Genomic DNA, 26,849 nt, shown 5'->3' with positions numbered 1-26,849 from the left:
AAACCACTAGAAGGAGCAGCCACAAAAAACGATCATCACGATAATTACCTACCTCGCATGGTTACTATCTTCTAAACAAGAATAAAACATCCTCGAAGCGATTCATAAGAAGCCTCCCTAGGTACCTAACCTAATACTCACTCATACAAGTACTACCTATCAACAGCCCTCAATGGCAGACGCCCGAGCCTTACTTCGCGCTCACCGCGCCGAGAACCGTATCAAGCATCCTCACGCAGCATACTCGGACGCAGGGAAGCTATTATGCAAGCTATGCCACGAGCCGGTGAAGACAGAGGCTCTCTGGGAAAGCCACGTCCGAAGTCCGAACCACCGAAAAAGAGCCCAAGCACAACAAAGCGACCTCTCCTCGCAACCACAGGGGGCATCTCCGACGGACGGACCAAACAGCAAGCGGAAACATGACGATATAGACGAGAGCATGTCGGACGCGGACGGCGACGCGGAAGAGGCCATACGGAAGAAGCGTAGCAAGCCCGACCTGGCCTTATCCACGAGCAGCGTGCCGGGCGGTGAGAAGAGACAGTCTCCCTCGGAGCTGTCGAGGTGGACGTCTTCGCACACACCCGTTCACGGCGTCGAGATCGCGATACCGTCGCGACCCGCCACGCCAGCGGCCGGTTCTAATTCCGCCACCTCGACCCCCAACGGCCCTCCCGTCGGCCGCTCACCGCTCATCGGGTCGGAAACTACGTCTACGTCTACACCTACGTCTACGCCCGCTAACCTCCCTATCTCAACGCAACCCCTTTCCGTACCATCTACCACTACCACTACTACTACTACAACTACAATAACAAACACAACCATAACTACCGCCGCCGCCGCCGCCGCCACATCGCAACAGCCCCAGCCCTCCAACGGCACCGTAGACGAAGACGAATGGGCGGCCTTCGAAGCCGAGATCTCAGCCGAACCCGCGCCCGCGCCCTTACCAACGTTCGGTCTGCAGAGCTACTCGGCGGACGCGACGATCTCCGCGGCGGCGATGACGGCCGCCCAGGTCGCCGCGAGGTCGCGCGAAGAGGAGAACGAGCGGCGAAAGCACCTGGTGGACGCGCAGATCGCGGACGAGCGGGAGGACGCGACGCGCGCGCTGGAGGCCGAGTTCGAGGAGATGGAGGAGCTCGAGGGGCGCGTGCGCCGGCTCAAGGAGCGCCGGGAGCAGCTGCGCAAGGGTAGCGGTGGCGGGGGTATCGCCACTAATCTGCACGGCTCAACTACCGCTGTTGCCGTCGCTAATGATGACGTGGTCATGGCTAAGAGCCCGGCGGTAGGGAAGGAGAATAGTAATACTAGTATGCTGGAAGAAGGAGATGATGAAGATGAAGACGACGACGATGATGATGAGGACGACGATTGGGATGCGTTTCGACTTCGGTGATGAGGGTGTAGCACCGGTCAGGTGTGTATAAGGGAGGGATGACAAGCCGTAATAATAATATTTGGGCGAATTCGAACTGGATTACCAAGGAAAGAAAAAAAAGGAGTTTACTACTTTGCATAAGGTCACAGCAGCATCTTATCCTAAGCCTTGGTAATAGAAGGAAACCACATGCGGTCTACATGTGTTCGAAGGCGGAGGAACATATATAATTGCATCTAAAAATCAGCGTATACAATTGCTTCTTATATTGATGTACATACACGTAGTATTGTACAACAAGGGAGATGGAAACTCCCCCCAAAAATGAAACCCAACAAAGATATCCCCGGAACACCTAGACAGTAAGCTGCATCACTTAAATATAGTCGCATTTGCGTTTCGGTATCCCTTAAAATACCTCTTGAACCCGACACGCCAGTGAAACTCCTCATCGGTAAGCTCTCGCCTTCGTTAGCCATACAGCATTCGTCAATCTAAGTTAGCCGCGACTCGTAAAGGAACAGGTGAGCATCTATCCGCCAGAGATAGATACGATAATCATGGAGGACAAGATCTACCTTGAGACGGGTAGATAAATCAGGCGCCCTATCCCACGCCCGACACGCCATCACTGTCTCTCCCTACGCGTTCCCAGAACTTCCTTAGCCGCCACACCCTCCCAACGCCGGCACGCTCTTCCCATTGCCTAACCCCTTCGCTCCTTTCCCGCACCTCACCGCGCCAGACAGCCCCGACCCAACGCCGGAGACCGTCCTTCAGCTTCTCCTTCTCAACAGCACGCTTCTTCGCAATAAGACCAGGTGCCACACTGCTCTGTACAGCTTCTGGTGGAAGCACACCGCGCTGTACCAGAGATTCAGCAGAAGGCCGTAGCGGTAAGCGGCGCGACAGCCGGATTGACACGAGGCTGCGCGCTAGCCGCCGCGAGATCTGTGTTGTATGTGTTAAGAAAATGTGGCGGGAGATAAGCTCCGCGAGAGTAGGTCGCGAGGGTGAAGTTAAGAGGGACGGAAGTGATAAGCGGGCGCGCCGGAGGCGAAGAGTGTGTAAGATGGGGTGTAAGGACAGAGTCCTGAAGTGATGGTTAATCTACCTCTACCGTTAGTATAGTATGATCTACAAAGCATTGCATCATTTGAGGGGGTTGTAGTTTATCAAGGATAAAAGAAATAAATTGGAAGGGCACATTGAACCGACATCGACGCGCGGCTACGTTTCAACGGAGGCCTTTGCGCGAGAGGAATACGAATATGAGAATAAAGGCTCATAACTATGTTGCATGCGAGAGTGAAACCTAGGGTTCTCCAACTCGAATGAAGGCTTAACCAAAAGGACACCGGCCAGTATGCAAGCCGATCGCCGTATCGGCATCATGAATATGTATAAGCCAGAGGACGACGTACCCTTGACATGGCTAGTAGATCGTTCACATCTAAAAAACTCAGTATATGCGTCAAGATTTCATTAGGCAGGCCATCGAAAGTCAGGAAATCCCAACCCCAGCGCAGCAGGGTCGAGCCTCTCGCCACCATGGCATCTACTATCCTTTCCCTGTGAGGCTTTTGTGCAGTGGTAGATGACGCATTAGGCGTAGATAGAGACGGTCTTGATGGTGATGGTGAAGCCGCCGTGCCCGGCGACAGCAATGAAACTTGCGCATCTTGATCCGCGGCTGGCTGCATTCCGTCATAAAGCATTCCAGAGCGGTTTTCCAGGTGGTCGGAGTCTGAAGAGCCCACAGCTAATGCACCTGGTTGGGCATCAAGAGTGGTGACCGTTCTTGAGACCGGCTCCCGTGGGGTAGTATCGCCACTCTCGGCGACCGGCGGCGACAAAGGTAAAGAAGATGATGCATGCGGTAACAGCGTCGTGGTGTGACTGGACGTGACCAAGGTCAGGTTGCGGGCCTTGATGACGAGATGCTGTCCCATATCGGCTTCCCTTGGGGCTGAAAATTGCGACATGTTTGCAGCCTAGCCGAGATGGGAAGTGCCAGGTAGCAACAGTGATGAAGTGGCAGTAGGGATGGCTCTCTTCTGCTATGTGTATCTCCGACAAGGCGCGGAGAAGGATGAGAACCGTATACTGCAGACAAGGTCAGTCCTCGGTGAGAGTCTGCGCGAGCATATGCCACAGGATGACAGCAAGACACGATGGCGATGGTGAGTGTCAGCCCCTGTACTGTAGTATGCCAGTTCAATAAGGCCCGAGCTCCCCGAGTGGTTGGAGGCTCCAAATCACTTGGGTGAGCAATATGGTAGAACGGGGCAGGTGTCTGATGTGCAGTTAGCTAACTTGCGCCGAAAAGATGCATGTCTTGTACTGTGTGTATATGGGTATGTGTGTACAGATGTGTCTCTTGTCTCTTTGAGACTATATCAACAGCTGTTAATACCAAATGAGGCGAGCGGCAGCTACCTGGGGAGGCTATTCCCAGCCGGTGAAGACTTACGTTAGGTATCTGATACGAGAGTTCTTAATGAGGGGGAAACCCAAAGATAGCGAAAGTTTGTAGGTATGTGGTGGCGTCGATAAGGCGATGGATGCAGTTAATCAGACGAAAGCCAGCCAGCCAGCCAGCCGTTTGCTGTAACTCAAAGCAAGCGACCATCGGAAGTGTGTCTGTGCTTTGAGGGGCACAAGCATGAGGGGCTTGAGCCTTGAGGGGTATGAGGGGAGGGGAGGGGGGAGGAGGGCTGACGGAGCGGCAGGATGGGGACCCTGTTTGCATTAGGTTAGGTACATATGTTGTATGCTGTATTTGTATGTGGAAATACCAAGGTGAAGCAGTTAAGGATAGATGAGTTAGTGATACGAAACACCATTCGTCCCTAGCTCGCCAGGAACAGTTGTGAAGAAGAAAAAAAAAAAACATAAGAGGTACCTTAGGAGCTAGGTAGGTAGTACCTAACACCCATACAACCACCTGGGCAGCAACTGCAATTCAATTCCTTCATGAACGTGTACATGCCTTCCCCTTACCTTCAATAGCCGGCTTAAGTTAAGTACCAGGTAACATGACGTATGTACATAACCTAGATTATTCACCGTATAATGTACATATTGTACCTACATATGTAGCTAACCTTATATTAAGTTCCATTAATAAGTCATTGGCTTATTACGGATTAAGGTATAGGTACGTTAATAGGTACGTCTCCATGTTTAGGTAAGCCTAAAAGCCCTTCCCATCCCGTCTTCCACGGAGATGAATAGATCCCCTTAACCTAATAAATTTCCGGTCACAGTGTCCGGGATGTCGATCCCGGAATTGATTACAGTGCTGCTACTACACTACCTAATAGGTATTGTGACATCAGCTACCTTAGGTGGTAACTTATACCTACCTAGGTAATGTAAGTCATTAAACATCCGAAATCGTACCAAGTATAACTAAACTAAACAATAACATACTTAACAGCTCCTTACATGGGCACCTACCTGAATCCCTAGTTGCGAGGCTAGATCAAGATCTTCAAATATACGGAATATCGCACGAGAGCGAAACTGGGTGATCCAAGATTTGTGACTTATGTACGTCCCTAAGATGCAGAGTGGCAGATGCGCGCTCTAAAGGAAAAAAGAATTATGTACCTACCTAGGTACCTAGGTATTCTGCTCATCACTGCATCGAGACAGACGGGAGATCTACAAAACAAGTCCGTCGGGCCTCTTCTCTCTTTTTTTTCTTTCTCTTTAAAAATGCGGGATGTCATGGCTACCTAATCATATGCGAACCACGCGCAGAGAAATTGGATGCATGCTTTAACCTACACTATACACTATACGTGTATATACTATAGCATAAGAAGGCCGAACCTATGGAGTAAGTATAGACGCATGCTCTGCACGTATTATGCATATAAGATACCTCCAAAACAGCCGAAATACATGCGTACTAAGGATACTAAGGGTGTACTTATCGGAAAAGGAACAGGGGTAAACCGCACATATCAACACGTATAAGCGGCGTAGCTATAGCTTACCTGTATGAGGTCGTTACCTATCTAGGCAGTCGAACTAATGTGTTGTCCAATCTAGTCCCACGTTTCTGTACAGTGAGGCTGACCCGCGAATAGTAAAACGACATGGTCGCAATCACGTTATAGAGTCTTCGTACGCGAATCCGTAATAACACGTCTACGGACTAACCTGAGTTAGTTTGACCAAGGTAGACACTTTAACTTACATTACCCTATGTACCAGTAAGCATGTATGTATACACGCATACAATAATAATAATTCCACGTGTAAGTCAAGCTAATGAACTCTTCGCACAGACGCCATCTAGAACAAAGCCACCTACTACCCGTCCGGAAACGTATTGTACACACATTTTTTCCCCAAACGCTTAACTACCTACCTAAGGTACCTCATATACCTAAGACATCAAAAGGAACGCCTATCTTACCTAATCGTCAATGAGGCTATTCGCCCCGGCCCGGAGATTACAACAAAATTATCGTTACCCGTCACGATTCCCGGAAACCCGTCCGGCCCGTTACATTGTGTACCTGGCATATGGTAAATGTGCTAGGTACTGTAAGCCAGGACGTGTCTAGACACGAAATAACGTGTAGGTATCTCTTACCTTCCTAAGACCTAAGTTCCTTGTTGGTAACGGCCGACGAACGGTGGAGCTCGGTACGGCCTAGAGGGCCGAATGCGGTCTCCTTTTCTGGCCGTCAACGTGGTCGCGATCCCCCCGGCCCCCCCTTTCGGCCTTCTCTCTTTCGGTTAGCATCAGTGCCCAATGAACAGGAAATCGCTACTTTTCGTACCACCGGTCGATTGGGCTCGAGAGCAGGCTAAAGGGCGTGGCCAATGTGCCCAGTCTTTTTTTTTCCCTTCTCGTCTCGTCTCGTCTCGTCTCGGGGTGAAGCAACACAGGCAGTCCGGCCTATACCATCGCGTGTGCAAATAGCGAGCTAACTAACTAACTACATGCGTACATACTTGCTCGACTAGCTACCTACGTTAGCTGCAACCATGCAATACAAATGGATGGGAAACTAGATCACCCTGCATATCTATGCGATGCGAGCACATCCGCTGTGGAGTATCTGTGAACCCATTTCCCAGGCAGAGTCGGCAACCGAGCCGTTCCAATCACTTACCCTTGTCTGACCTTGAATGCTGATGGCATCGAGGGACAACTCATAATTCTGTCCAACCAAGAATGGCGTGGGAATTCCAACGACCATCGAGGATGACTCGATGAAGCCTTGCTCGGTGCTTCTGAGAGACGGTGAGCAGATAGACATGCACTTGCAGGAGAATTCGACAAATCCGTGCTCTCCTATATATAAGATCACATGTAGCACCGCAGAGCATCAAGAGAAAGTTTGGATGGCGAATCAGGTAAACGGCGTAAGCAGACATACATGACATGGCATTCCCCTTATCCTTTCAAGTAAGCCATACCATAGCTCTTCAGGAACTGAACTATTCTGTAGAATATCCTCCGGGTCAAAATTAGATACATTCCGCTACGATAGCTTCTCTGGTTCCGGCCCCCAACCAATGAGCTGGCAGTGCAGGCCTTCGAGAGGCTATTAGCAGACCAGGAACACATGGGTGATCTTCTTACACTCTAGCCCAAGGCTCTCGGAGGTGGACTCAGATGCATGCTACTACATCCAGGGGGGTCTCGTACTCCCCACGCCCCCCCTCAAGGGATGGCACACCTCTATAGGCGCAAAAGGTGGGTAGCGGTGGTGAGAGAGTGTCTCGGAGGACGTTATGTATCATTGGGTTAGAGGTGTGAGTAGGCTCTTTTGCTTACTCTGAACTAAGGGAATGCGCATATAATTTCTTGCACATGATTTCCAGATAGTGTGGCCGGAATTGTCATGGTCTTCGTAGAACTTTCCATGGCGTCGAATGTCTCAGAGATGTTGATTGGTCGGTTGTAATTAAAAACTCAACGTCGAATTTTCCCCTATTATGAGCGATGATATATATTGATGCTGCAGCTTTCGAGCTGCGAGCGAGGGTTCTCTGACGGATAGATCAACAACTGCGTCTGAATCTACCTAACGTACGGAACGGGCCGTGGGGTACAAGACCAGGCGCCCATGATTTCCCGGAGAAAGGATTACCTATTCACAACATTATGTACATGGCCGCTTAATGTGGCCTTGTTGACCCAGGGTTCGTGTTCTGCACGTAGCATGTAGGTAGATGCAAACAACTAAGGCAATGGACGTAGACATCACCTTGGTATTACACCGAAGCTTAGATTTTTTTTCATGCTTATTATCCCTTGCCGCCGGAAGAAATCTCCGTTTTACTAGAACGAGCGTCAAACTCCATTTAGCAGAACAACACGCAACGTTGCTAATAAACCATCAGCTAATGCTTTGTGATGCTGGCCTGTATTATAGAACTAAAAATGGCACTATAGCCATATCTTGCCATATGTAGATGGAGCAAACGCCCTCGTACGCGTGAAATCATGTCACGGGCTCAACACGGCACGAAGTTTTATATTGATTGGTTGATCCGTATCACAACAAAGCAAGATAAACTTCATCCAGGAACAAGATCTAATTTCATTACATTTACGCAGGTGGCTATAGTAATACAATGACTTGACAAAACATTCCGATATATCACTGTCGTCGCCAATATAGTAAATTTGATCCGCGTACTTATCCCTTTAGCACAACGTAAAACCTAATAAGGAGCCAATGATGACTCCCTTTATGATCTCCATCACAAGTAGTCCTTGTTACACTTACCACTTAAGAAAAATCATATGGGGTTATACCGACCCCATCGAGCGTGTTTGTACATTAGCTCTCCTGATATAGCCGTATGAGCAGGTACCGAGAGCCAGATGCAGCCACGATCGTAAGCGGGTATCTCAAAGATGATAAAACTACCTAGGAAACATAAAAGACCCTCTTTGATCCCCAGACTTCCCAAGCACGCATCTTTGTACAGGCCGGGGGCGAAATCGTGCAGGTGGGCCTGGCAAGGCCAGAAAATCATTGCCACGTCGCGAGCCTAACTAACCCGTCGAAGATCTCGAGTTTACCTGGCTCGTGTATAGCCAAAATAGGAGAATTCTATATATGTGCTTTGATGTAGTTTCATGTGAATGGAAGGTTTCGCGGTATCGTGGGAAACAAATTCCCCTGGTCCCCCTGGGTCTACCTATCTGGCCTTTGGATAGGCGGCCGCAGAGAGGGGAGCCTACTTCCACGACTCAAAAGAGGTACTGCTATCGACAAAAAAGCCCGTCATAGTAACCCAAACCACCCCCCTGTACAAAAAAAAAAGCGATGTGTTGTCCATTTCCCGGAAAAGACGAAAAGACGAAAAGGAAAGAAATTTCCCGTAGGTAACTTTCTGGGGACGGGTATATCGGATACTAAGAAATCTCAGAAGCTAAGAGGAGTAAGTGGGTGTTAGCTGCAAGTGCTGGCCATAGTGCGTCAAGACGATATCGTCTTTCCCGATGTGGCTTGATGATGAGCTGGACAAGCTCGAAAACTTTGTGTCGATGGAAACCCAATCAAACAAAATCAGGCAAGAAGCGGCAACGAAATAGAGTGGCAAAAGCAATCAGGTCTTGCTTTAGGTAGTTTGATAGACCACGCAATATGGGACCGTCTAAGCCTAAACGAAAACACAACACAAATAAAAAAAGAACAAGAGTGCAAGAGATAGGCAGGGAGGCAGAGAGACACCATCAGCTCCTGTCTGCTATACCTTTAGGTAGATGCAGGATATCGTCTCTTGGCTTGGAGTTTGGTGCGAGTGACTGAGCCATCTGTCTAAGGTAATCACCCGAGACGTGGCAAGGGACGAAACATGCTCCCCTGTTCCAGTGATTGACGGTACATGCTCGTCTTAAAAGGCAAGTTGCCTTATAGGCCTAAGAGGGTAAGGAGAGACCTACCCGCGGCTAGCCAGATGGCTTGCATAGGCAGGCAGTGGGGATAGGCCACATCCTGGTTGCAGACGGGAAAGGATTAAGCTATGCGTGCAACGGGGGGTGTAGTAACAGGGTGGCAAATTCGAGGCTGATGGGCTCACGTCCCAAGGTTAAGGGCGGACCGAACAAAGGTGTTAGAATCGACCCAATAGAGAACAGCGAAAGGGGAAGAGGGGCCGCCATCTATCTTTCTCAAATCAAGTAACTGGTAAGCTATTTTTTTTTTCTCTCATCAGTCAGGGTACTCGTAGGCTGTATCCAGAGTGGGGAAGTTGAGCCGGTGGAAAATTGAAGCACTAGACCAACGTGGCATCCATCCAGCATTCTAGGAAACATGTTAGACGGACTGGCTGCTAAATGGACATGCAACCCCAATTACCAGACAGGCTGAGTTGTCAATGACCAATCCTCAACGGTTGTTTGTAGTAACTCTGGACACAGTGTCGACGAATATGTAGTGAAAGGTTAAGGGCCAACGTGAGTCGAGGGCGAGTGTCGGGTGGAAAAGGCCAAAGGGAAAAGACACAAGGCGTGGGCGAAAAGTATAAGTATTTCTATCTCTCCTTATTGATGTCACTTGCACCTAATGGTGGAGTAACCCGAACCAAGATTCAAAAACTTCAGTCGATATATATACCTTATATAAGAAACAGGAGGAGAAGAAGAAGAACAAACAGAAGGGAATACTAGCCTTAACATACCGTGAACACCAGCAGCACTATCTTCGTTGATGTCAACTAGAAACTGCTTGACGGCCCACGCTCCTTTTTCGCCAGAATTACGTGTATTGGCTAAGCTAGCTTGCGAACCGCTGCGCACCAAGTATCTCCTGCCCCAGGCCAGCTTACTCCCCGAACGGTGACGATGTGCTATTTTGAACAGACACGTTGGATGTGTGGGTATTGGCGATGGGGCCACTTCCGTCAACAATGTACGAAGGAGTATCGGACGGGAGAGACCTGCGGGCTAAAGCTGGTATACCGTACCAACCAAGAGCCGGACAACTGCAAGCTCTGCAAGGATATCGAGAAGAAGCAACGGAAGCTCACGAAGCTCCAAAACGACATCTACCGGTGGCAGAGGGAAGGGAACCGGACGGCAACGATCGAGAAAGCCCAAAGGGATATGGGAGAGGTCGACGAGGCAATCCAAAACATGCTTCAACAACATCATAACAGGCAGTACTCGGTAGTGTAGGGGCACTCTGGTTAACAGTGTAGGCGATGGGGGATTTGGTTGGTCAATAAGGGCTTCGAGATATCAGTAGAGTTCCACTCAAAAGACTCAAAGGAGGGGGGTCTATAAGAAGAACTTAGAAGAAGATCAGGAGAGGTCAATCTCAAAAATTTGAATATGGGGGGTTTATTTTTTCTCTTGGCAGGTTATGGTTTCTGAATAAACACGTCGGGAAGCCGGTCTTTTGTACGCTATACTCGATGCGATTATCTGATTTTTTAAAGAGCTAGAGACCTCCGCAGTGGTCCACCAGGATCAAATTCTGAGTTCTTGATGAATAGATCTTATACGGAAACCGCCTTGCTCGAGGAAGTTCCTACTCTATGTCCTTTTTGTCTTTTCCATTCGTGTCTACGATGGATAGGTAGTCTAAGTTGGCATCTGTCCGGCGGAGACATTACGAATAAATTAAAGGGGTGAGGCCAAAAGAAATTCATTATGAGATGAAGCTGTTTGGAAGATCCACAACTAGACACGTTCACCGGGACATTGTAATAGAAATAGACACAACGGAGACATCACTACCTAAGACAATTCATATAAGCCGTTAGAGATAGTCAGTAGAAACAGGATGTAGGTAACCAGGGGGGTTGGAGGAATGAATAAAAAAAAGAAAAAAAACCAGGCGATATATTATTCCTGTGGTAATGATCTTTGGTAGGTGGATTATTGTTATCAACTTGTTAACCCTAAATGAGTGGAGGAGGCCGGGTGACACATGGAATATTTAAAGGGGGGTGGTGGTTGCGGTCCTTCCCGGATTCCCCGCTGACTGGCTAGAATCAGACGCACAGACTCCCGTTTGTAATTCTAGAAAACACATCGTGAGCCTCTTTCGGCCCGCAGGTCTTTATAGTCTTTTCAATACCGAAGCCGGAAAGAATGTTTGAGATTAACTAAGACAAAAGTATCTATAGAAGCGCGTACCGAACAGACGGGATTCTTATATGAATCCACTTTCTAGTAAAGAAAATGAGATTGACTAGGCACGTGTCTACCACTTAATGGACTTGCTTCTCTTAAGTCCCCCCCTGAAAACCAATCTCTGATTGGTCGCTTTGATCCTACACTGCACATGTACTATGTATGACTTGGTTTGTTCACTTAATTCAGGATGTGAATTTCGGTTTTCCCCCGCTGTATAACCCAAGATTGGATTAGAACATGACCCGCCATAAAAATCTTTCTTGGCCAGGTCATAGAAAAAATCCATTACCAAGTCGGTCTGAGATCGGCTCATGTTTCGCTATCAATCCGGCGGAATTGAATGGTATCCATATGGCAAACTTGCGTCATTAACCCGTTTAAAAACTAACAACTCCTCATAGCCGCGCTGCATTTATATCCCCGAATGTACCCACAAGTAAGCCACCTATTTCATCCTTGATACTAGGGGCCTTGCCAGATAATTCGGCAGTATCATCGTCGCCTAATAACCAGTCTGCGGCGCCGAGAACACTGTCCGTAGGAGGGGTCTCCCCTTGCTGTGAGAGTTTGGATAATATATTTTGATACCGGGCTAAGCGGACGTCTTGCCCGGAGAATAGAGCGGGTTGAGTCCTCTGAGACTCCTGTGGTGTGATTTCAAAGACATCGACAAGATTACTGAAGCAATCATTAGCGTATCGAACCGGGGGCGAACATGAAATTGGAATGCGCATACTTGGATGTTCGCGCTACTACTCTCTGAAGAGCTTCTACTTCTCGCTGTGACTCAAGCGGGTCGGCCTGAGCGTTTAAATTATGCTCGCCAAAGCTCCCATACTGGAGGTTGTTCGGGTCGTCGAAAAGCAGTCGGGATACATCGTCCTTTTACAATTAGTCAATGCTCACAGCACAATCCAAAGGCTTCGAGGGCGCATACTTCGTCGTAGGAATCGCGGCGCCGGCGGCCGAGGCAAGAGGAGCAAATTCCCATTTTTTGTAATTAGAGTGAAATGAATATGACAAGGAAATTCAGAGAAAACGAGAAAATGAGAAAAACAGAAATGTTGGATTGGGACATATGCCCTCTGCTAAGGTCTAATAGAATAGAATCATAAGGATCGTATAATCTGCCTGGTGGCACCCGGGCGAGAGTTAGAAAATTGAAATGCTCGTCGCAAAAAGGTTGAAGTTGGGAAGAATTTGGGGAATGTCAAGGTTCAATGCGCGACGCGGGACTACGTACCTGGCCTTGTCTGGATTATCATGTGGTCCTATAATTGGTTTCGGTTGGATTACCTGATGCCTGATGCCTTATGTAAAGTACCCGGACAACTGCCCGGAGTTACCTTAGTGCTTTATGTACAAATAAGTACCTAGGTACCTAGGTAGCTTACTTACAGCTGCTACAGGCTTAGGTACAACTGCTAGAGCCTATAAGTAAAGAGGCTCGTGCGCGACTATTAGGTAGATGCAAACTAGATGCAATTAGGTAAGCATCGAAAAGTTGAAGCAAACAGAAAAAAACAGATGATGACGAAATTGTCCCTTAAACTCTTTTAAGCTTTCGACGATGTTCCTAATTTAAACCCCTACGCTAGACGTTCCAGATGGGGGAAGTTATCAAATGCACTATACTTTTGTAAGGCTTGCTATCCACTAATTAATAAGACTTTGAGCTACCGGTACCAGTTTCACTGGTGCCTTAGGTACAGGTACCTAGGTCCCTAAAGGCTAAACTAAACCACCTTCAAACTTCAATCAACTCTGTTCTCTGTTCACTTGTTTATTCTTTTACTAATCATCAACTTCGCCCATCATACACTAAAAAACCACCTGACATCGGCTTTTCCCTCACCTCAATATGAGTTGGTCAAGGCGTGTTTGATCACGCTTGCAATCTCCGTAATGTCATCCTTGCTCGTCTTTTGACCGCCCATCAGGTACAATACATTACCTAAAACTCGGCTATGAATATTCCACATGGTCGTTCGGTCGCCTTCTAGTAAAGCACTTTGTAACTTGAGAGCTGCATCGCTCTTATACCCAAGACCATCTGCAGCATTCATATGAATTGCAAGCACGCTACCGAGAGCCCAGGTACCGGCTATGAGCTCATGTTGATTCGAAATCCAATCCAATAGGTCCCAAGGCCAGATGGACCATACCTCGGGGCTGATGGCGTCAGCTTGCCCAACTAGACGCCCGGACCAATCGCTGCTTTTTGCCCAATCCCATTCACCTTGTTTCTCCATCGTCTGCATCTGTCTCAACGATTCTACCGCGACTTGGCAGCCGATAGCATGGGCTGTGTAACTGTGTCCATGGAGTAAAGCGTCGGCCTTGTCATCGCTCTCGAAGGCATGAAAGATACTCTCAGATGCCAATGTAGTGCTAAGTGGCACCAAGCCACCGGTTAAGAGCTTGGCGTGAACAGAGACATCAGCTTCAACTTTGAGAAACGATGACGCGGTAAACCTTCCGAGTCGATATAATCCCGTGAAGACTTCATCGAATATGATAGGAAGACCAGTCCAAGATGTAGCATCCGATGTATCCGGCTCAGAACATTGACCAAACAGTTTTGCTGAGCGACGGACCACGTTGACAAGAGCACGCTGGAAAAGGGGATCTCTGTATCCAAATTAGTCTTTGCCTTTCTAAAAAAAAAAAAAGATTGTACGGTTTCCCACTTACACTAATGTCATACCTCCGGCTCCGATTACTACCGGCTCCATAAGTAAAGCACCGAATTTTCGACCATTGGTAACGTAATACGATAGCCTTCTCTCGATATACTGCTCGTACACCTTTTGTTCATCGTTGGATTCTCGAGAGTCGATATCAAATACATCCGATAGACTCGTGAACGTTTTGTTACCTCCAAGATCTGCTTTCAGCTCATCGGGCGTTTCGACGATCCATTGACCACGGCTGCACTTAACGCTCGGATAGTCAAACCAGATACCCCTTCCGTTATACCACTCGATGTTTTCATTATACGTACTCGGTTCGGCACAGTCCATGGCGCCCATGGTGTCTCCATGATAACCACCCTTCAGTCCAATTATTCCGATATCTGTGTTTGTATCCCACCCGTACCGAAGTCTAGCCGCTCGCAGGCCCATCTTCACCGCTACCTCTACACCCGTACTGCCGTTGTCGGAGTAGAACACGCGCGTGAGACGAGGATTCTTCATCCCTAATAAAAGAGTGTCTGCTAGGGCTAAAGCGGGTTCGTGAATGGCTCCAGCAAACATAACATGGCCGTAACGACCTGCAGCGTAGGCCGCGGCCATAGTAAGCGATGGGTTTCCATGCCCAAGCCCTTGAGTCCACCACGACGCCGAACCATCGAATGAAGGCTGTAAAATAGGTACATGCTGATTGTTTGCCCTTTCTATCCTTGGCACCACGGTCTGGAAGAAGTCTCCTCGAGCACTATCGATGGCGACGATTTTCTCAGGTGAGAGAGACGTATGCTGTGTGAAGGGATACCATATTCGTTTATACGCGTCTTCAGGCATAGACTCAAGCCTCTTAATACGAGCCTGGTGTCTCTGGTTTAGATGTTCGAGAATATTGAGAGTGCCTGAACTTCTACTTTCATCCTTGTAGTATTGCAACATCGCCTGTGCGTCTGCATCTTTATTCTGTACCCTCGGAGGGGGTTTCGGGAACGATGCAACTGGTATACCGTGAGAAGCTGTGAAGTAGTCTCTCAGGTACTTCTCGTTATCATATTCGCTATCTTGGAACACGAGGATGCTCTCAACATCATACCCCCGCAGTTTTAAGGATTCAAAAGCGGAGATAGTTAATGAGATTCCTCCAAGTTTGGAGTCGGCGATCAGTATGACGGGACATCGTATTGCCGCATATAGGTCCGCTTGAGTGGTCCCAGTCGGTCCGGGAGAGTGAACGCCACCGGCGGTTTCTATGAAGAGCCACCCGGGTTGCTGAGCCGCACTCCGAGATGCGAATTCATATATCCTAGAAAGGAGCTCTTTATCCGAAGGCACTAACTTCACAGGCAAGTGTTAAGTCGCTAAAGTCATAGAGGTCAAAGGCAAGGTAATCCGTACCTTACCCTTTGCTGCAGCATGAGGGCTCATAGCCAGATCATACTGCAGCAATGTTTTGCGAAGGACCCCAGGGGCGTATTTTTCGATATGGCTAGATTCACATCAACACATGTAACCCAATGTTTTCTTTATTCACGCTTCTATAACTCCTATAGGTTAGCATCATTGCGGTATTACAACACAAAATAGCCAAGAGCTCACGTACACCGATCATCGGCTTCATCACCCGGGCCTGTTGAAACAGGTTTCAAGTATGATGTTTGCTCCCTTTTCCATATATTATTGGCGGCCTTGCAAAGAATCGTGGCGATAATAGTCTTACCAACATCAGTGTTGGCTCCATAGACCTGAAAGACTCGAAGGGAGCTCCAGAGTAGAGGGTGGACGGGTGCCATTTACACTACGCCACCCTCGTGGGATTCTGAGTTGTTTCTTGTTGTTGTTACAGCGGCCAAACCCAGATGCAAAATTACGTGCTCAGCAATATGTCCAATTAATCCGGGAAAAGGCAACAATTTATACCCCACTAACATGCAGCCGTGGTATCGGTCCGGAAGTTTTCATTCTCGTACTAGGGTCTACCTAGATAAAGTAGTGTCAATTGATCGGCATGGGACCAGCATTACATTAGGCACAGATCAAATATAAACGTAACCAGTCCCCATCCTTTGAATGCTCAAATCATAGGACAGAGATGTCAGATACGAAGGGGCGGTTGGATGACACCCTTGGGGAGATCTTAGCACGTCGAAAAGCTCGTGGTAGGCTTAGAAAGCTAAGCAATACCCCAACTGACTTTGTCGACTTCTCGTCCAATGGCTACTTGTCCTTATCGACAAACTTGGAAATTCAGAAATCATTACTGTCTCGTCTGCAGGCCGAGGTCGCAACGCCTAAGGATAGCAACGGATCGAGAGATTCCCACAGATCGCTCCTGGGCTCGGGAGGTTCTCGTCTTCTTGACGGTAATTCGCCATTTGCAGAGTCACTCGAAGATAAAATTGCCTCTTTTCATGGTGCGGAGGCGGCGCTTCTATTCACATCTGCATACGATGCCAACACCGGATTGCTTGGCTCTGTCCCACAACCCGGGGATGTGATTATCTATGACGAGCTAATCCATGCGAGCGTCCATGAAGGGATGCGTGTGAGTCGAGCTGCGAAAAAGATTCCATTCGCGCATAGTTCCATATCGGAGGCTCAGCGGGGGCGGACTACCGACACTAAGGAAAGCCGAGCGATTAGTGGTAGTAAGAACCAGGGACTCGGTCATGTCCTGAGGGAATTAGCGAAAGACGAGCGGGTCGCTAGTTGTAAAGCCAACGTTTTTATTTGTGTTGAGGGGCTTTATAGCATGGATGGCGATACTATACTTTTGAAAGAAATCGTTGAGACCGTGGACCAATACCTCCCATCTGGGAATGGATACATCATAGTCGATGAAGCGCACTCGGTGGGTGTGTTCGGCAAAGATGGACGCGGGCTAGTATGCCAGCTCGGCTTAGAGGATCGGATATGGGCAAGAGTCCTGGGATTTGGGAAAGCGATAGGCTGTGCAGGAGGTATGTATTCTGCGCCCAAGGGGAAGCATTTCCGCCTGTGGCATTTGCAAGAATACTATCACAACAAAGAAGAGGATGCGTATTAACATATCCCACACTAGGTGTCGTTCTATGTTCCCCGGTTACTCGATCATACTTGATCAACTACGCCAAAAGTCTCATCTATACAACATCGATGACTTTTACGTCTCTAGCCAGCATAGATGTTGTTTACGATTTCCTCGTAAGCGGGCAATCAGAACCATTACGGCGATACTTGGAAACTCTCATCTACTACACGCGCCATAAACTCTGTGCTCTCTACACCCGTTTACGGCCAGACAGGCACACGCTTTATGTTGAGGAGACGACCCTAAAATCGCCCATTATCCCGGTTTTAACCGCCTCCCCTCGTAGCCTCGCAGAACATTGCCAGCGATTCGGTTTCATGGTACGCCCAATCGTGAGCCCAACCGTACCGGCGGGGAGCGAGAGAGTAAGGATCTGCTTGCATTTTGCTAATACGAAAAAGCAAGTTGACGAATTATGCGATGTAATCGAGGCATGGGTAAGAAACCAGATGTCCAAGGTGGCATCTCAGGGAAATACAGAGTCCCTCAAGCTCAAAGAAATTGCACATGTATTCGCCAAGGGAGATAAACCGCGCTTATAATACTTACAACCTTGACTAAACCATTTTTACCCTAGTTACAAGCTACATGCTATGAGTTGTTGATGGAAGGCGGCGGAGATTTGTCAAAGCTCTTCATAGGTTCCAAACCCCATCGGTCGAACATGACCTTATCCTCATCCCAGCCATTGCATTCCGTTGTCAGCATCTTCTCGCCAGTAAATATAGCATTCGCACCAGCCATAAAGCATAGCGCCTGCTTCTCTTCTGACATAGTCTTCCTCCCAGCAGCAATTCGAACAATAGTGGCCGGCATGATGATTCGAGCTGTAGCAATAGTTCGAAGCACTAGAAATATCTCCAGTTAGGATACCAAATTTCGTATTATAAGCTGTGGTTAAAAGGGGGTAAAGGATCCGGATGAACGTACTGCTTGTAAAATCGATCGGCTCGCGGTCTCCGAGGGGTGTGCCTTTGATAGGTACCAGAGCATTTACTGGGAAGCTCTCTGGGTGGGTGGGAAGCGTCGATACGGTGTGCAGCAAACCAACACGGTCCGTCGATGTTTCGCCGAGGCCGAGAATACCACCGGAGCAGACGTTGATGCCGGCATCTCTCACATGGCCGAGAGTCTGTAATCGCTCGTCGTAAGTGCGAGTAGAGATAATAGACGGGTAGAACTCGCGGCTCGTGTCGACATTGTGGTTGTACGCTGTCAATCCGGCGGCTTTCAGCTCCTTTGCCTGCTCAGAGTCGATCATACCTAGCGTGACACACGCCTCCATGCCGAGAGCTCGGACTCCCTTGATCATCTCGGCGATATTCCGAAGGCTGTTCTTGCGCCCGCGCATGTCGCGCCATGCAGCTCCCATGCAGAATCGCGTGCTACCGTTTGCTTTAGCTGCTCGTGCGGCTTCCAGCACCGACTCGACCGACTCGACTTTCTTCGCCTGTAACCCTGTACCCTTCTGGTATCGTGTAGCTTGCGCGCAGTATGAGCAGTCCTCCGTACATCCGCCGGTCTTGAAATCTCGCTATTAGCGGGTACTCAAACATTTCATTTGATGCTAGCTCACCTTGATGTTCATCAGCGTGCATAGTTGCACTTCGGCCGGGTTATGAAACCGACGGTGAACGAGACTCTATTGCAGCTAGTGTTATCAGTCAAGTTCAGTGTCATAGCTATCGTACACTCGATCCCATTGTAGGCCGGTAATTAAAAGCAGCATTAGTTCTTTGCACATGGGTCTCTTACCGCTTGATGCACCAAGTCCATTAACGGATGGTCGTAGATTTCCGCAATCTCATCCCTCGTCCAGTCATTCCTCGGTTGGGTTGCCGCGACGGCATCACGGAGGGTATTCTTAGTAGTTTGGATGGGAGCTTCTTGCCTAACATGGACCGGACCGGGGATAGGGAAAGGCGGCTGATCCAATTGTTGCGGCTGGATTTCAACAGCGGCAGCGGACGGGCGAGGGGACGCCGTCGTAAACAATCGGATAACGTTACACCGAGCAGGCCGAGCCAGCGGCTGGGCAAGTCGACGAAGAACCGGGCGCGTGGATATCATGATTACGCACAGATTGATTTCTCGTCGACTTACAGAAGAGAACCAGTCTTGGAGTTTTAACGGGCTACGCCAGTGACGAAGCAAGCAAGCAAGTAATCAAGTAACCATATCGGCTTCCTTAGCAGTGGCCCCTCTCCCCTCTTCCCCCACGCCTCAACAGAAGCTCTAACCCCCCCAATAATTTTTTGCCTGTGGGGTGGTGCATTTTCGGCTACTGGAGGGAATATTCTCATATGAGTCCGTCCGTCCGTCCGTTTATACATACGTCAACAGCATAACCTGCTCAGGCCATAAGTACCTACCTAAAGTGACTAGATTAAATAAGATATCACTCACACATGCTAGGTATGTATCCCACGGCCAAGTCTTCGAGGCCTTAGCCGGCACTAAAGAGATTGGCGACAACCCACTTCATCCCCGCTGGCCGTGCATGGGGCCATTGAGGATCGCCGTCTTCGAATTTCCGAGAATATAATTCGCTAGAGATCGGCTAGTGTATTACGTAGTTAAAATAATTGAAACAAAGCCAGGTATTTTACGCAAAACTATGAGGCCTTTTCGTTACGAATACTCTCTATAGTTATACTTTACGTTAAGTATATACCTTAGTAGGTAATGAGCTGCTTCATATGAACCCCAAGATTATCTTCAATCAACAATTGAACTCCCCAGCAGTTTTGCCTTATATAAGTACCTAAGGTACCTAAGGTACCTAACATAAGATAATAGTTAAGCATACACACTAGAGAAGATATAATGTGCATATCACTTCTACAAATCCATCACGTTCCGTAGGACATAGAAGCTAAGTTAGCTAAGCCTCAACACTCAAAGCTACTATACAGGTTACATTAGCCTTCTATTGGTTCTGTTATTCTCATTCTGGCTTATACCGTTATACCGTTATAATTAAGCAGTCTCTTCCTTATGCATGTTGCTAGCTTTCGAGGTACCTGCTATATATATATGTGTGTGTGTGTGAGTGTGTGTTTTAAACAAGCGGATAAATGAAAACTAGAAGAATATAATAACATCCTCAAGTTTTGGCAATCGGCTTGTTTTTCATATTATCGCCGTACAAGAACAATTACTCGCTGCACTGCTCTCCAAATGCTAAGCCCGAAGCTTGCCTTTTGCTACACTGCTTAGGGTACCTAAAATGCATATGCTTACTTACCTGTACCAAGCATGTAGCAAGTATGCTTTGCCAACTAGATACCTCTTTATAAAATGGGTAGCCAGCTTCCTTGCAAGATTACAGAGGGCCAGGCATTACTCTTTTACGAATATATTGCCTTGACACTCACTATGTGTACGACATCAATCAAGAGCATCAACCTCGCCCGGCACATAGCCATCTTTCTATATAGTCGCTCATCTCATATCACTTTCTAAGCCTAACGAGATACTCTTTACTTGGAATAATTTACTTAGGTACCTAGGTAGTTACGCCTATTCATTTAGATCGCAAATATTTATTAATATTGTCGTGACGGCGAGAATTAATTGTCGAAGTTCTCGACAACCAGCTCGGATACGAAGCTTTATCGTATACGTGGGCGAACGAAGCGGGCGACAGGAGGAGGTGCGAGCCTTTGTACCTTGACAACCAACGGCGCAGACTCCCTATTATAAAGAATCTCGAAGTAGCGCTTCGAAGGTTCCGAGGTGGAACGGAAGAGAGGTCTTCATGGGTTCCAGACTTTCGCAATGTGCGGCTCCGGGAAATAGATTGGATCTCAATCCTAGGTTTCGTCCGGTTTATATTTAAACGTATTCAGATTCAGACCACCTATGAGGACATTATATCCCCGATACTGTCCTCAGTCGGACGGGGTCGCTAATTATCCATGGGTACAGAGTACTAATGGAAGTCAACTAGAAGAAGTCGAGTACCGAGCTGTAAAATACCTATTTATTTAATTGGGAGATTGGAGGTATCAATTCATGATGTTTACTTGCTCTTGTCCCTTAGAAGAGAAAGCGTGGTAGGTACCTGTACCGGATCTGAATTAGGAACCCGACTTTATCCCTGCAAGTTATGAAAGATTCATTATTTGTGCCTGCTTCTTATGACAAGTTGTCATTGACAATAGCTGCCAAGCAAGACCCTAAAAACCCCCCCGGACCCTGAAGCTGCGCTTATCTCCGCTGAATTAAATCCGACATGCCGGCGCGCGATCGGCCATTAGCGGTGCAAAGACTTTCTCAGATCCTCGAAGATTAGCCTATGGCAGAAAGGCAAGGTTGAATCATAACTCTATCACATCGCGAATTACATATCAAATTTGTTCTTTTCTAACTAATCGTCCCCCTATCTCCTCTTCTCCCTTTCAACTCGGAATTGTTTGCCTTGCCTCAGATGGCAACCGTCAGATCGGGAGCGTCTCGTACTGCTCGGGTCACAAATTTCGACGCTGTCATCTCTCAAAGAGCTTACAGTTGTAGAGCACAAACCATTCGATATCGATATCATGATTTACATATAGCAAGAGGTAGGTTGTATTTTGGTATTTTTGTTAGACCTTCTTTTTTTATTTTATTTATTTTTATGTGTTTATGTTTTCATTTCTCAATCTTCTTTCGAGCCTTGCTAGATACTTCAGAGCATGCTGGAATACCTATTAGAAAGTCGCCCATGTCAACGTGACAGGTATTTCGCAGTTTCCTTTTTTTTTTTTTTTTTTTTTTTCCTTCACGACTCCGGTTATCGGCGTTCCTAGCGGATGCAGCTTCTTCCAATTACCTCTGTCTGTACCTGCCGGTCACTGCACGACAAATTTAGCATCGCACTCCAGTCCCACACTTTTAAGGTTGGTGGGCAAATCGTTGGAAAAGATATGGGGACCCTAGGTATTTTAGATCCTTAGGGTCGTTTTCCCCTGGATCCGCTTGGGCGAAACGGTGCACGAGGTTCAAATTTGCGTGTTTGGGAAGTTCCAAAGCTGAGATTTTTTATTTTATTTTTTTATTATACTTAACATACCCAAGGTAGTACCTACCTATATGTACCTAAAGGGAATTATTATTTGCCTTTACTTCCGGTTGTAATTCCCTCATCGTTCCATAAACATACCACAACTTCTCAGCCGATCCTTCACTTCTTCCCCATCCAAAACAAACCCGTATTAGGAAAAATAGTGGCTTGAAAAAAGAAAAACCTGGGGTGACTTCCATATTAACCAATCCATTTTTTACCAGGAGCGGCAGTAGCAGCAGCTAATATAACTAATACCCCGCGTCCGTTGCTACTGTCATATTCGGGGTCTCCCACTACCCCGCCACCCGCAAATCCGCTGCTACATTCCCCTAAACGCCATTTTCATCATCAAGCACCAATGGCTAGACTCAATATTGGAAACATCAACCCGCACGTCGTCGAGGCTAAATATGCCGTTCGTGGTGAGCTAGCTGTCAAGTCCGAGGAGTACCGTGCCAGACTCAAGAAGGGCGACAAGACCCTACCCTTCTCTCAAGTTATAAGTGCAAACATCGGCAACCCTCAGCAGCTTGATCAGAAGCCTATCACTTTTTTCCGCCAGGTCCTGAGTTTGCTCGAGAACCCTAAACTCCTAGAGCACGAAGATGTTCTGATAAATGCTCTGGGCTACAAGACGGACGTGCTTGAACGGGCAAGATGGCTTTTAGACCACGTCGGCAGTGTTGGAGCATATAGCGCCAGCGCTGGTGCACCGGTCATCAAGGAAAGCATTGCGAAGTTCCTTGAAGGTGAGTCCTAGCTACTTTGAAAGTTACTCTACTCTACGTTCACCCTAATTGATAAATATAGAACGAGATGGCTTCCCCGCCGATCCGGCGCATATCTACCTCTCGGCTGGTGCGTCTTCGGGCGTCAATACCCTCCTACACATCCTCTGCGCCTCTCCCAATAGCGGAGTCCTTGTACCTATCCCCCAGTATCCGCTCTACACCGCTTCGCTCTCCGTCCTTAACGCAAAATGCGTTCCGTATTATCTCGACGAGGCCGCTCACTGGAGTACGTCACATGAGGCCATCAAGGAGTCTTACAGCAAGGCTAAAGCTGATGGCATCGACGTTCGCGCCATCGTCATCATCAACCCGGGTAACCCAACAGGCGCTTCGCTATCCGAAGAGGATGTTCGGTCCGTCCTAGAGTTTGCTGCCGAGGAGAAGCTTGTGGTCATGGCCGACGAAGTCTACCAGACCAATGTCTTCATTGGTAAATTCCACAGCTTCCGCCAAGTTCTGCTTAAATTACAAAAGGAGTTTCCCGGAAAGTACGATGACGTTGAACTCGCATCTCTACACTCCATCTCCAAGGGTATGGTCGGCGAGTGCGGCCACCGTGGCGGCTACTTTGACCTGATCGGCTTCAAGGACGAGGTCGAGGAGCAGATCTACAAATTCGTCTCCATCACTCTGTGTGCCCCCGTTATCGGTCAGTGCCTAGTCGAACTTATGGTCAACCCGCCCAAGCCCGGTGAGCCCTCGTACGAACTTTACAACGAGGAGTACAATGCCATATACAATAACCTCAAGTCACGTGCATACACGTTATACGAGGCCTTCAAGGAGATGGAAGGCGTTGAGTGTGGCGAACCCCAAGGTAGTATGTACATTTTCCCTACCATCCACGTGCCTCCCAAGGCTGCCGAGGCTGCTAAGAAGGAGGGCCGTACGCCCGATGAGTTCTACTGCATACGCCTGCTGGAAGCTACGGGTGTGTGCGTCGTGCCCGGAAGTGGCTTTGGTCAGGCTGAGGGCACCCTGCACTTCCGCACCACCTTCTTGGCACCCGGCACTGAGTGGGTCGGCTCAATCAAGAAGTTCCACAAGGAGTTCATGGACCAGTATAGATAGATACCTATAGAGAAGTAAACGAATAGCGACGAAGAACGTCGCATTAAGCCAACATGTGGGGGCCAGTATTGGGTTATTAGATTACCTACCTAGGTTAGGGGATGGATTAAGGCCAGATTATCGGAGAGTGGGATTTGCAAGAGAAGCGAAAACGATGACAACGTAGACACTTACAAGAAAGACCGTATCGACTGCTTTATAAGGCACCTACTTTATACACCTCTGGCTCAACAGGAGGATACTAGGTATGATATGGCGTTTGGACTTTGATACCTACCTAACCTAAGGTATATACCTAAATAGATACTCTCCACTACGCATCACGAACCTTATAAAATTACTCCTACCTACCTCACTCATTGATTTCCATCTTCTTTTTACTGCGTAATGTCCCCTCATCGTGAGCTTAGAAAACGGGATTTCGGCCCGCGTATATTTGGATTTAGTATTGTTACATTAATGTCTATTGCACAGGCACACACATTAGTCTTCATCACCAACAACAGAGCCATCTTAAGACGGCTTTCTTTTCCTTCTTCTTCTATTCGTCTTTATTAAATAAGTACCTAGGTTAGGATAGGCACTTCTCACACTACTAGTGGCACCTTTTTTTCTTTTTACGCTCTCACGCCCTCTCGCTGCCGCGGAGCCGCACGGCCTGGCCGTACTTCTGCAGCTTGGTAATAAGCTGATCGCCCTGCTTGACTACGTCCTGGTACTGCTTGTTCTTGTCGTCCGGGCGGTTCGTCTCGATGATGCCCTTGCCGGTCACGCGGTCGATGGTGCACGGGATGCGGCCGGCGGCGATGAATTTAGCAAGGTCGCTACAGCGGAGGAAAAGGTTAGTATTAAAGAAGCTATACAAAAAAGAGGAAAGGGGGACTGGAGGGGGGGGAGCCAGTAGGTAGGAAGTATATAGATAGGTAGGTAGGTAAACGTACCGGTCTAGGAAATCGACGGTAATACCAAAGTCGTTGGCCATGCTCTCGAGCCCGACGACGCGGTAGCTCTGCAGCAGCTGCTGGTAGGCGCGGAGGCGCATCTCGCGGATGAACCAGCCCTTGTGCTCGTAGAGGTAGCGGTCCTGGGTGAGGAACTGCTCCTCGACGAGGGCGAGGGCCTGGAAGAAAAGCTTGTAGTGGCCGTTGTACAGGCTGTTGACGAGCTGGGCGAGGGGTGAGAAGTCGACGGCGAGCTCGGCCTCGGGCTGATCGGAGCCGGTGCCGAGCGTCGTCAGGTTGACGGCCGTTGTAATCTTGGTAGGCGCCGTGGGGGAGACGGTGTCCTTAGTAGCGTCCCCCATCTCGGCGTCTTCGGCTCCGGGGCCGGCGGAGATGGCACCGGAAAGAGCGAGAAGCTTGTCCTCGCCGTCGGCACCTAGGATGGCCTTGATCTCGGGGGCGTCGACGACCTTGCTCTTGAAGTCGACTCGCTTGAGGGAGACGGAGCCGGCCAGGACGGAGTACACGACGAGGTTGGAGTATGTGCATAGCTCGTAACTGGTGAATGTCGACAGGGAGTCGAGGAGAAGGGGCGCAGCGAGGTTATATGAGCGGACGGTTAACAGGTGCAGGCCCTCGTAGGCCTTTAGGCGGTTACGGCGGTCCCAGTCGCCGCCGCTTTCAACCAGGGTCTTCGCGCGCGCAACGTGCTTCTTTACCAAAGCCTTGTCACCGTAAAATAGACCCATGCGGATTATTGCCAATACTAGGTCAATCTTGGTGCCCAGGATGCCCGTCTTCTCGAAGACATCCTCGTAGGCTGCTATCGCCTTGTCCTGTAGCGAAGCGGTTAGCGATAGTTACATTTACAAAGTAGTTTCGAAGCAGAAGAAATACCTTATCTCCAATCTTGGCGAAGAAATCGGCACGCTTCCCCTTCGCAGCCATGATTTCCGTCTCGCCGGCCTGCTCAACAGCCTCGTCCTCCTCCTTCTGGAACTCCTCTAGCTCCTTGTCGTTCTCCGCCTTCAACCTGTTGTAGACATCCTCGTCCCAAGGTAACGTCGCACCCACGTTCTTGCTAGCGACCATGCCTGCGGCGCTTGGTTTCCGGCCGGTGGGCCTCTGAGGTGCAGGTGCAGGTGCTGATGCGGATGAGGTCTCACCGGTAGCATTCAGAATGCCGTCGATGGGATGTGCCAGGTACTTATACAGAGGGGCCATCTTATACTCGTTAATGCCATCTTGTAAGCTCTTAACTGCAGCTTGTTGGGCGGGTTTGGTAGCGTAGGGATTTGTGATGGTGAAGACGTGCTGGGCTAGAGGTAGGGCAGGCCATTTCGCATACTGGGGGTCGGAACCCATGATGATTGATGATTACGAAGGAGTAACTGGGAAGAGGGAAAAGTCCAAGTATGCAGAACCGCCGCTAAAGGATTAAACGATATCGCCGTCGTGGTGGTGTTGCTGTCGTTAATGAAGCTTCTCACAAGATGGAGAGAATAATAAAAAAGGTTGAATAAAGTTTAAAGTTGGTAATCAAAGAGCTGTTGCTGTTTTCCCGACGGTAGCAAGCAGCTGCAGGCGGCCATCAGCGGACGTAACTTTCACAACTACCTAACCTAAACTTTGGCAATGAACCAATCATTGAGCACTAGTGGACCTTCTAGAGCCTCAAGGTATTTAGAAGTTACCTCTCAGGTACTTATTTACACTCATTTAGCAG

The 26,849-nt window shown here is 48.5% G+C and overlaps 9 protein-coding genes across 9 annotated transcripts; 4 read left to right on the top strand and 5 right to left on the bottom strand.

Annotated features, from left to right (window-relative positions):
* Positions 1-172: 172 nt before the first annotated feature.
* F4812DRAFT_454463 (uncharacterized protein) lies at positions 173-1,405 on the top strand (the record flags this gene model as incomplete). The annotated part of the gene is made up of 1 exon (XM_047936651.1): positions 173-1,405. The coding sequence occupies one exon, from the start codon at positions 173-175 to the stop codon at positions 1,403-1,405; it is 1,233 nt and encodes a 410-aa protein (XP_047794963.1).
* A 238-nt stretch (positions 1,406-1,643) lies between these two features.
* Positions 1,644-3,539, bottom strand: F4812DRAFT_20277 (uncharacterized protein). The gene is made up of 3 exons (XM_047930253.1): positions 2,812-3,539; positions 1,966-2,497; positions 1,644-1,853 (listed from the first exon to the last, which is right to left on the bottom strand). The coding sequence occupies exons 1-2, from the start codon at positions 3,370-3,372 to the stop codon at positions 1,994-1,996; spliced, it is 1,065 nt and encodes a 354-aa protein (XP_047794962.1). The 5' UTR covers positions 3,373-3,539; the 3' UTR covers positions 1,644-1,853; positions 1,966-1,993.
* A 6,018-nt stretch (positions 3,540-9,557) lies between these two features.
* On the top strand, positions 9,558-10,914 carry F4812DRAFT_20201 (uncharacterized protein). Its single transcript, XM_047930241.1, has 3 exons — positions 9,558-9,561; positions 9,675-9,895; positions 10,070-10,914. The coding sequence occupies exon 3, from the start codon at positions 10,218-10,220 to the stop codon at positions 10,548-10,550; it is 333 nt and encodes a 110-aa protein (XP_047794961.1). The 5' UTR covers positions 9,558-9,561; positions 9,675-9,895; positions 10,070-10,217; the 3' UTR covers positions 10,551-10,914.
* Positions 10,915-11,434: 520 nt separating this feature from the next.
* On the bottom strand, positions 11,435-12,733 carry F4812DRAFT_409764 (late endosomal/lysosomal adaptor and MAPK and MTOR activator-domain-containing protein). The gene is made up of 3 exons (XM_047932465.1): positions 12,454-12,733; positions 12,253-12,398; positions 11,435-12,194 (listed from the first exon to the last, which is right to left on the bottom strand). The coding sequence occupies exons 1-3, from the start codon at positions 12,505-12,507 to the stop codon at positions 11,912-11,914; spliced, it is 483 nt and encodes a 160-aa protein (XP_047794960.1). The 5' UTR covers positions 12,508-12,733; the 3' UTR covers positions 11,435-11,911.
* Positions 12,734-13,014: 281 nt separating this feature from the next.
* Positions 13,015-16,142, bottom strand: F4812DRAFT_20137 (PLP-dependent transferase). Its single transcript, XM_047930235.1, has 4 exons — positions 15,806-16,142; positions 15,599-15,689; positions 14,211-15,538; positions 13,015-14,147 (listed from the first exon to the last, which is right to left on the bottom strand). The coding sequence occupies exons 1-4, from the start codon at positions 15,991-15,993 to the stop codon at positions 13,373-13,375; spliced, it is 2,382 nt and encodes a 793-aa protein (XP_047794959.1). The 5' UTR covers positions 15,994-16,142; the 3' UTR covers positions 13,015-13,372.
* Position 16,143: 1 nt separating this feature from the next.
* F4812DRAFT_20113 (PLP-dependent transferase) lies at positions 16,144-17,879 on the top strand. The gene is made up of 2 exons (XM_047930232.1): positions 16,144-17,160; positions 17,262-17,879. The coding sequence occupies exons 1-2, from the start codon at positions 16,293-16,295 to the stop codon at positions 17,810-17,812; spliced, it is 1,419 nt and encodes a 472-aa protein (XP_047794958.1). The 5' UTR covers positions 16,144-16,292; the 3' UTR covers positions 17,813-17,879.
* F4812DRAFT_454457 (biotin synthase) lies at positions 17,862-19,340 on the bottom strand (the record flags this gene model as incomplete). The annotated part of the gene is made up of 4 exons (XM_047936650.1): positions 17,862-18,118; positions 18,201-18,792; positions 18,847-18,912; positions 19,026-19,340. 4 exons carry the CDS (start codon positions 19,338-19,340, stop codon positions 17,862-17,864), a joined length of 1,230 nt encoding a protein of 409 aa, XP_047794957.1.
* Positions 19,341-22,678: 3,338 nt separating this feature from the next.
* On the top strand, positions 22,679-24,182 carry F4812DRAFT_454456 (PLP-dependent transferase; the record flags this gene model as incomplete). Its single annotated transcript, XM_047936649.1, has 2 exons — positions 22,679-23,069; positions 23,131-24,182. 2 exons carry the CDS (start codon positions 22,679-22,681, stop codon positions 24,180-24,182), a joined length of 1,443 nt encoding a protein of 480 aa, XP_047794956.1.
* Positions 24,183-24,375: 193 nt separating this feature from the next.
* F4812DRAFT_464711 (PCI-domain-containing protein) lies at positions 24,376-26,488 on the bottom strand (the record flags this gene model as incomplete). The annotated part of the gene is made up of 3 exons (XM_047938371.1): positions 24,376-25,006; positions 25,124-25,959; positions 26,021-26,488. The coding sequence occupies 3 exons, from the start codon at positions 26,486-26,488 to the stop codon at positions 24,808-24,810; spliced, it is 1,503 nt and encodes a 500-aa protein (XP_047794955.1). The 3' UTR covers positions 24,376-24,807.
* Between the last annotated feature and the right edge of the window lie 361 nt (positions 26,489-26,849).

Source organism: Daldinia caldariorum (assembly GCF_022478825.1).
Source record: "Daldinia caldariorum strain CBS 122874 unplaced genomic scaffold F4812scaffold_1, whole genome shotgun sequence".
Taxonomy (NCBI): domain Eukaryota; kingdom Fungi; phylum Ascomycota; class Sordariomycetes; order Xylariales; family Hypoxylaceae; genus Daldinia; species Daldinia caldariorum.
The sequence above is the reverse complement of the archived record's forward strand: the minus strand, read 5'-3'. Positions and strand labels throughout refer to the sequence as shown.

Excerpts from the sequence above, each read along its gene's own strand:
- F4812DRAFT_20277 (XM_047930253.1), bottom strand. The coding sequence starts at position 3,372 with ATGTCGCAATTTTCAGCCCCAAGGGAAGCCGATATGGGACAGCATCTC. Across the intron at positions 2,498-2,811 it reads ATCTACTAGCCATGTCAAGG|ATTAACCATCACTTCAGGAC; the intron begins GTACGTCGTCCT and ends CGGTAGAGGTAG.
- F4812DRAFT_20201 (XM_047930241.1), top strand. The coding sequence starts at position 10,218 with ATGTGCTATTTTGAACAGACACGTTGGATGTGTGGGTATTGGCGATGG.
- F4812DRAFT_409764 (XM_047932465.1), bottom strand. The coding sequence starts at position 12,507 with ATGGGAATTTGCTCCTCTTGCCTCGGCCGCCGGCGCCGCGATTCCTAC. Across the intron at positions 12,399-12,453 it reads GCCGCGATTCCTACGACGAA|GACGATGTATCCCGACTGCT; the intron begins GTATGCGCCCTC and ends TAATTGTAAAAG. Across the intron at positions 12,195-12,252 it reads GTAGTAGCGCGAACATCCAA|TAATCTTGTCGATGTCTTTG; the intron begins GTATGCGCATTC and ends TGATTGCTTCAG.
- F4812DRAFT_20137 (XM_047930235.1), bottom strand. The coding sequence starts at position 15,993 with ATGGCACCCGTCCACCCTCTACTCTGGAGCTCCCTTCGAGTCTTTCAG. Across the intron at positions 15,690-15,805 it reads GGTGATGAAGCCGATGATCG|CCATATCGAAAAATACGCCC; the intron begins GTGTACGTGAGC and ends ATGTGAATCTAG. Across the intron at positions 15,539-15,598 it reads ATGCTGCAGCAAAGGGTAAG|TTAGTGCCTTCGGATAAAGA; the intron begins GTACGGATTACC and ends TTGCCTGTGAAG.
- F4812DRAFT_20113 (XM_047930232.1), top strand. The coding sequence starts at position 16,293 with ATGTCAGATACGAAGGGGCGGTTGGATGACACCCTTGGGGAGATCTTA. Across the intron at positions 17,161-17,261 it reads AGCGATAGGCTGTGCAGGAG|GTGTCGTTCTATGTTCCCCG; the intron begins GTATGTATTCTG and ends ATCCCACACTAG.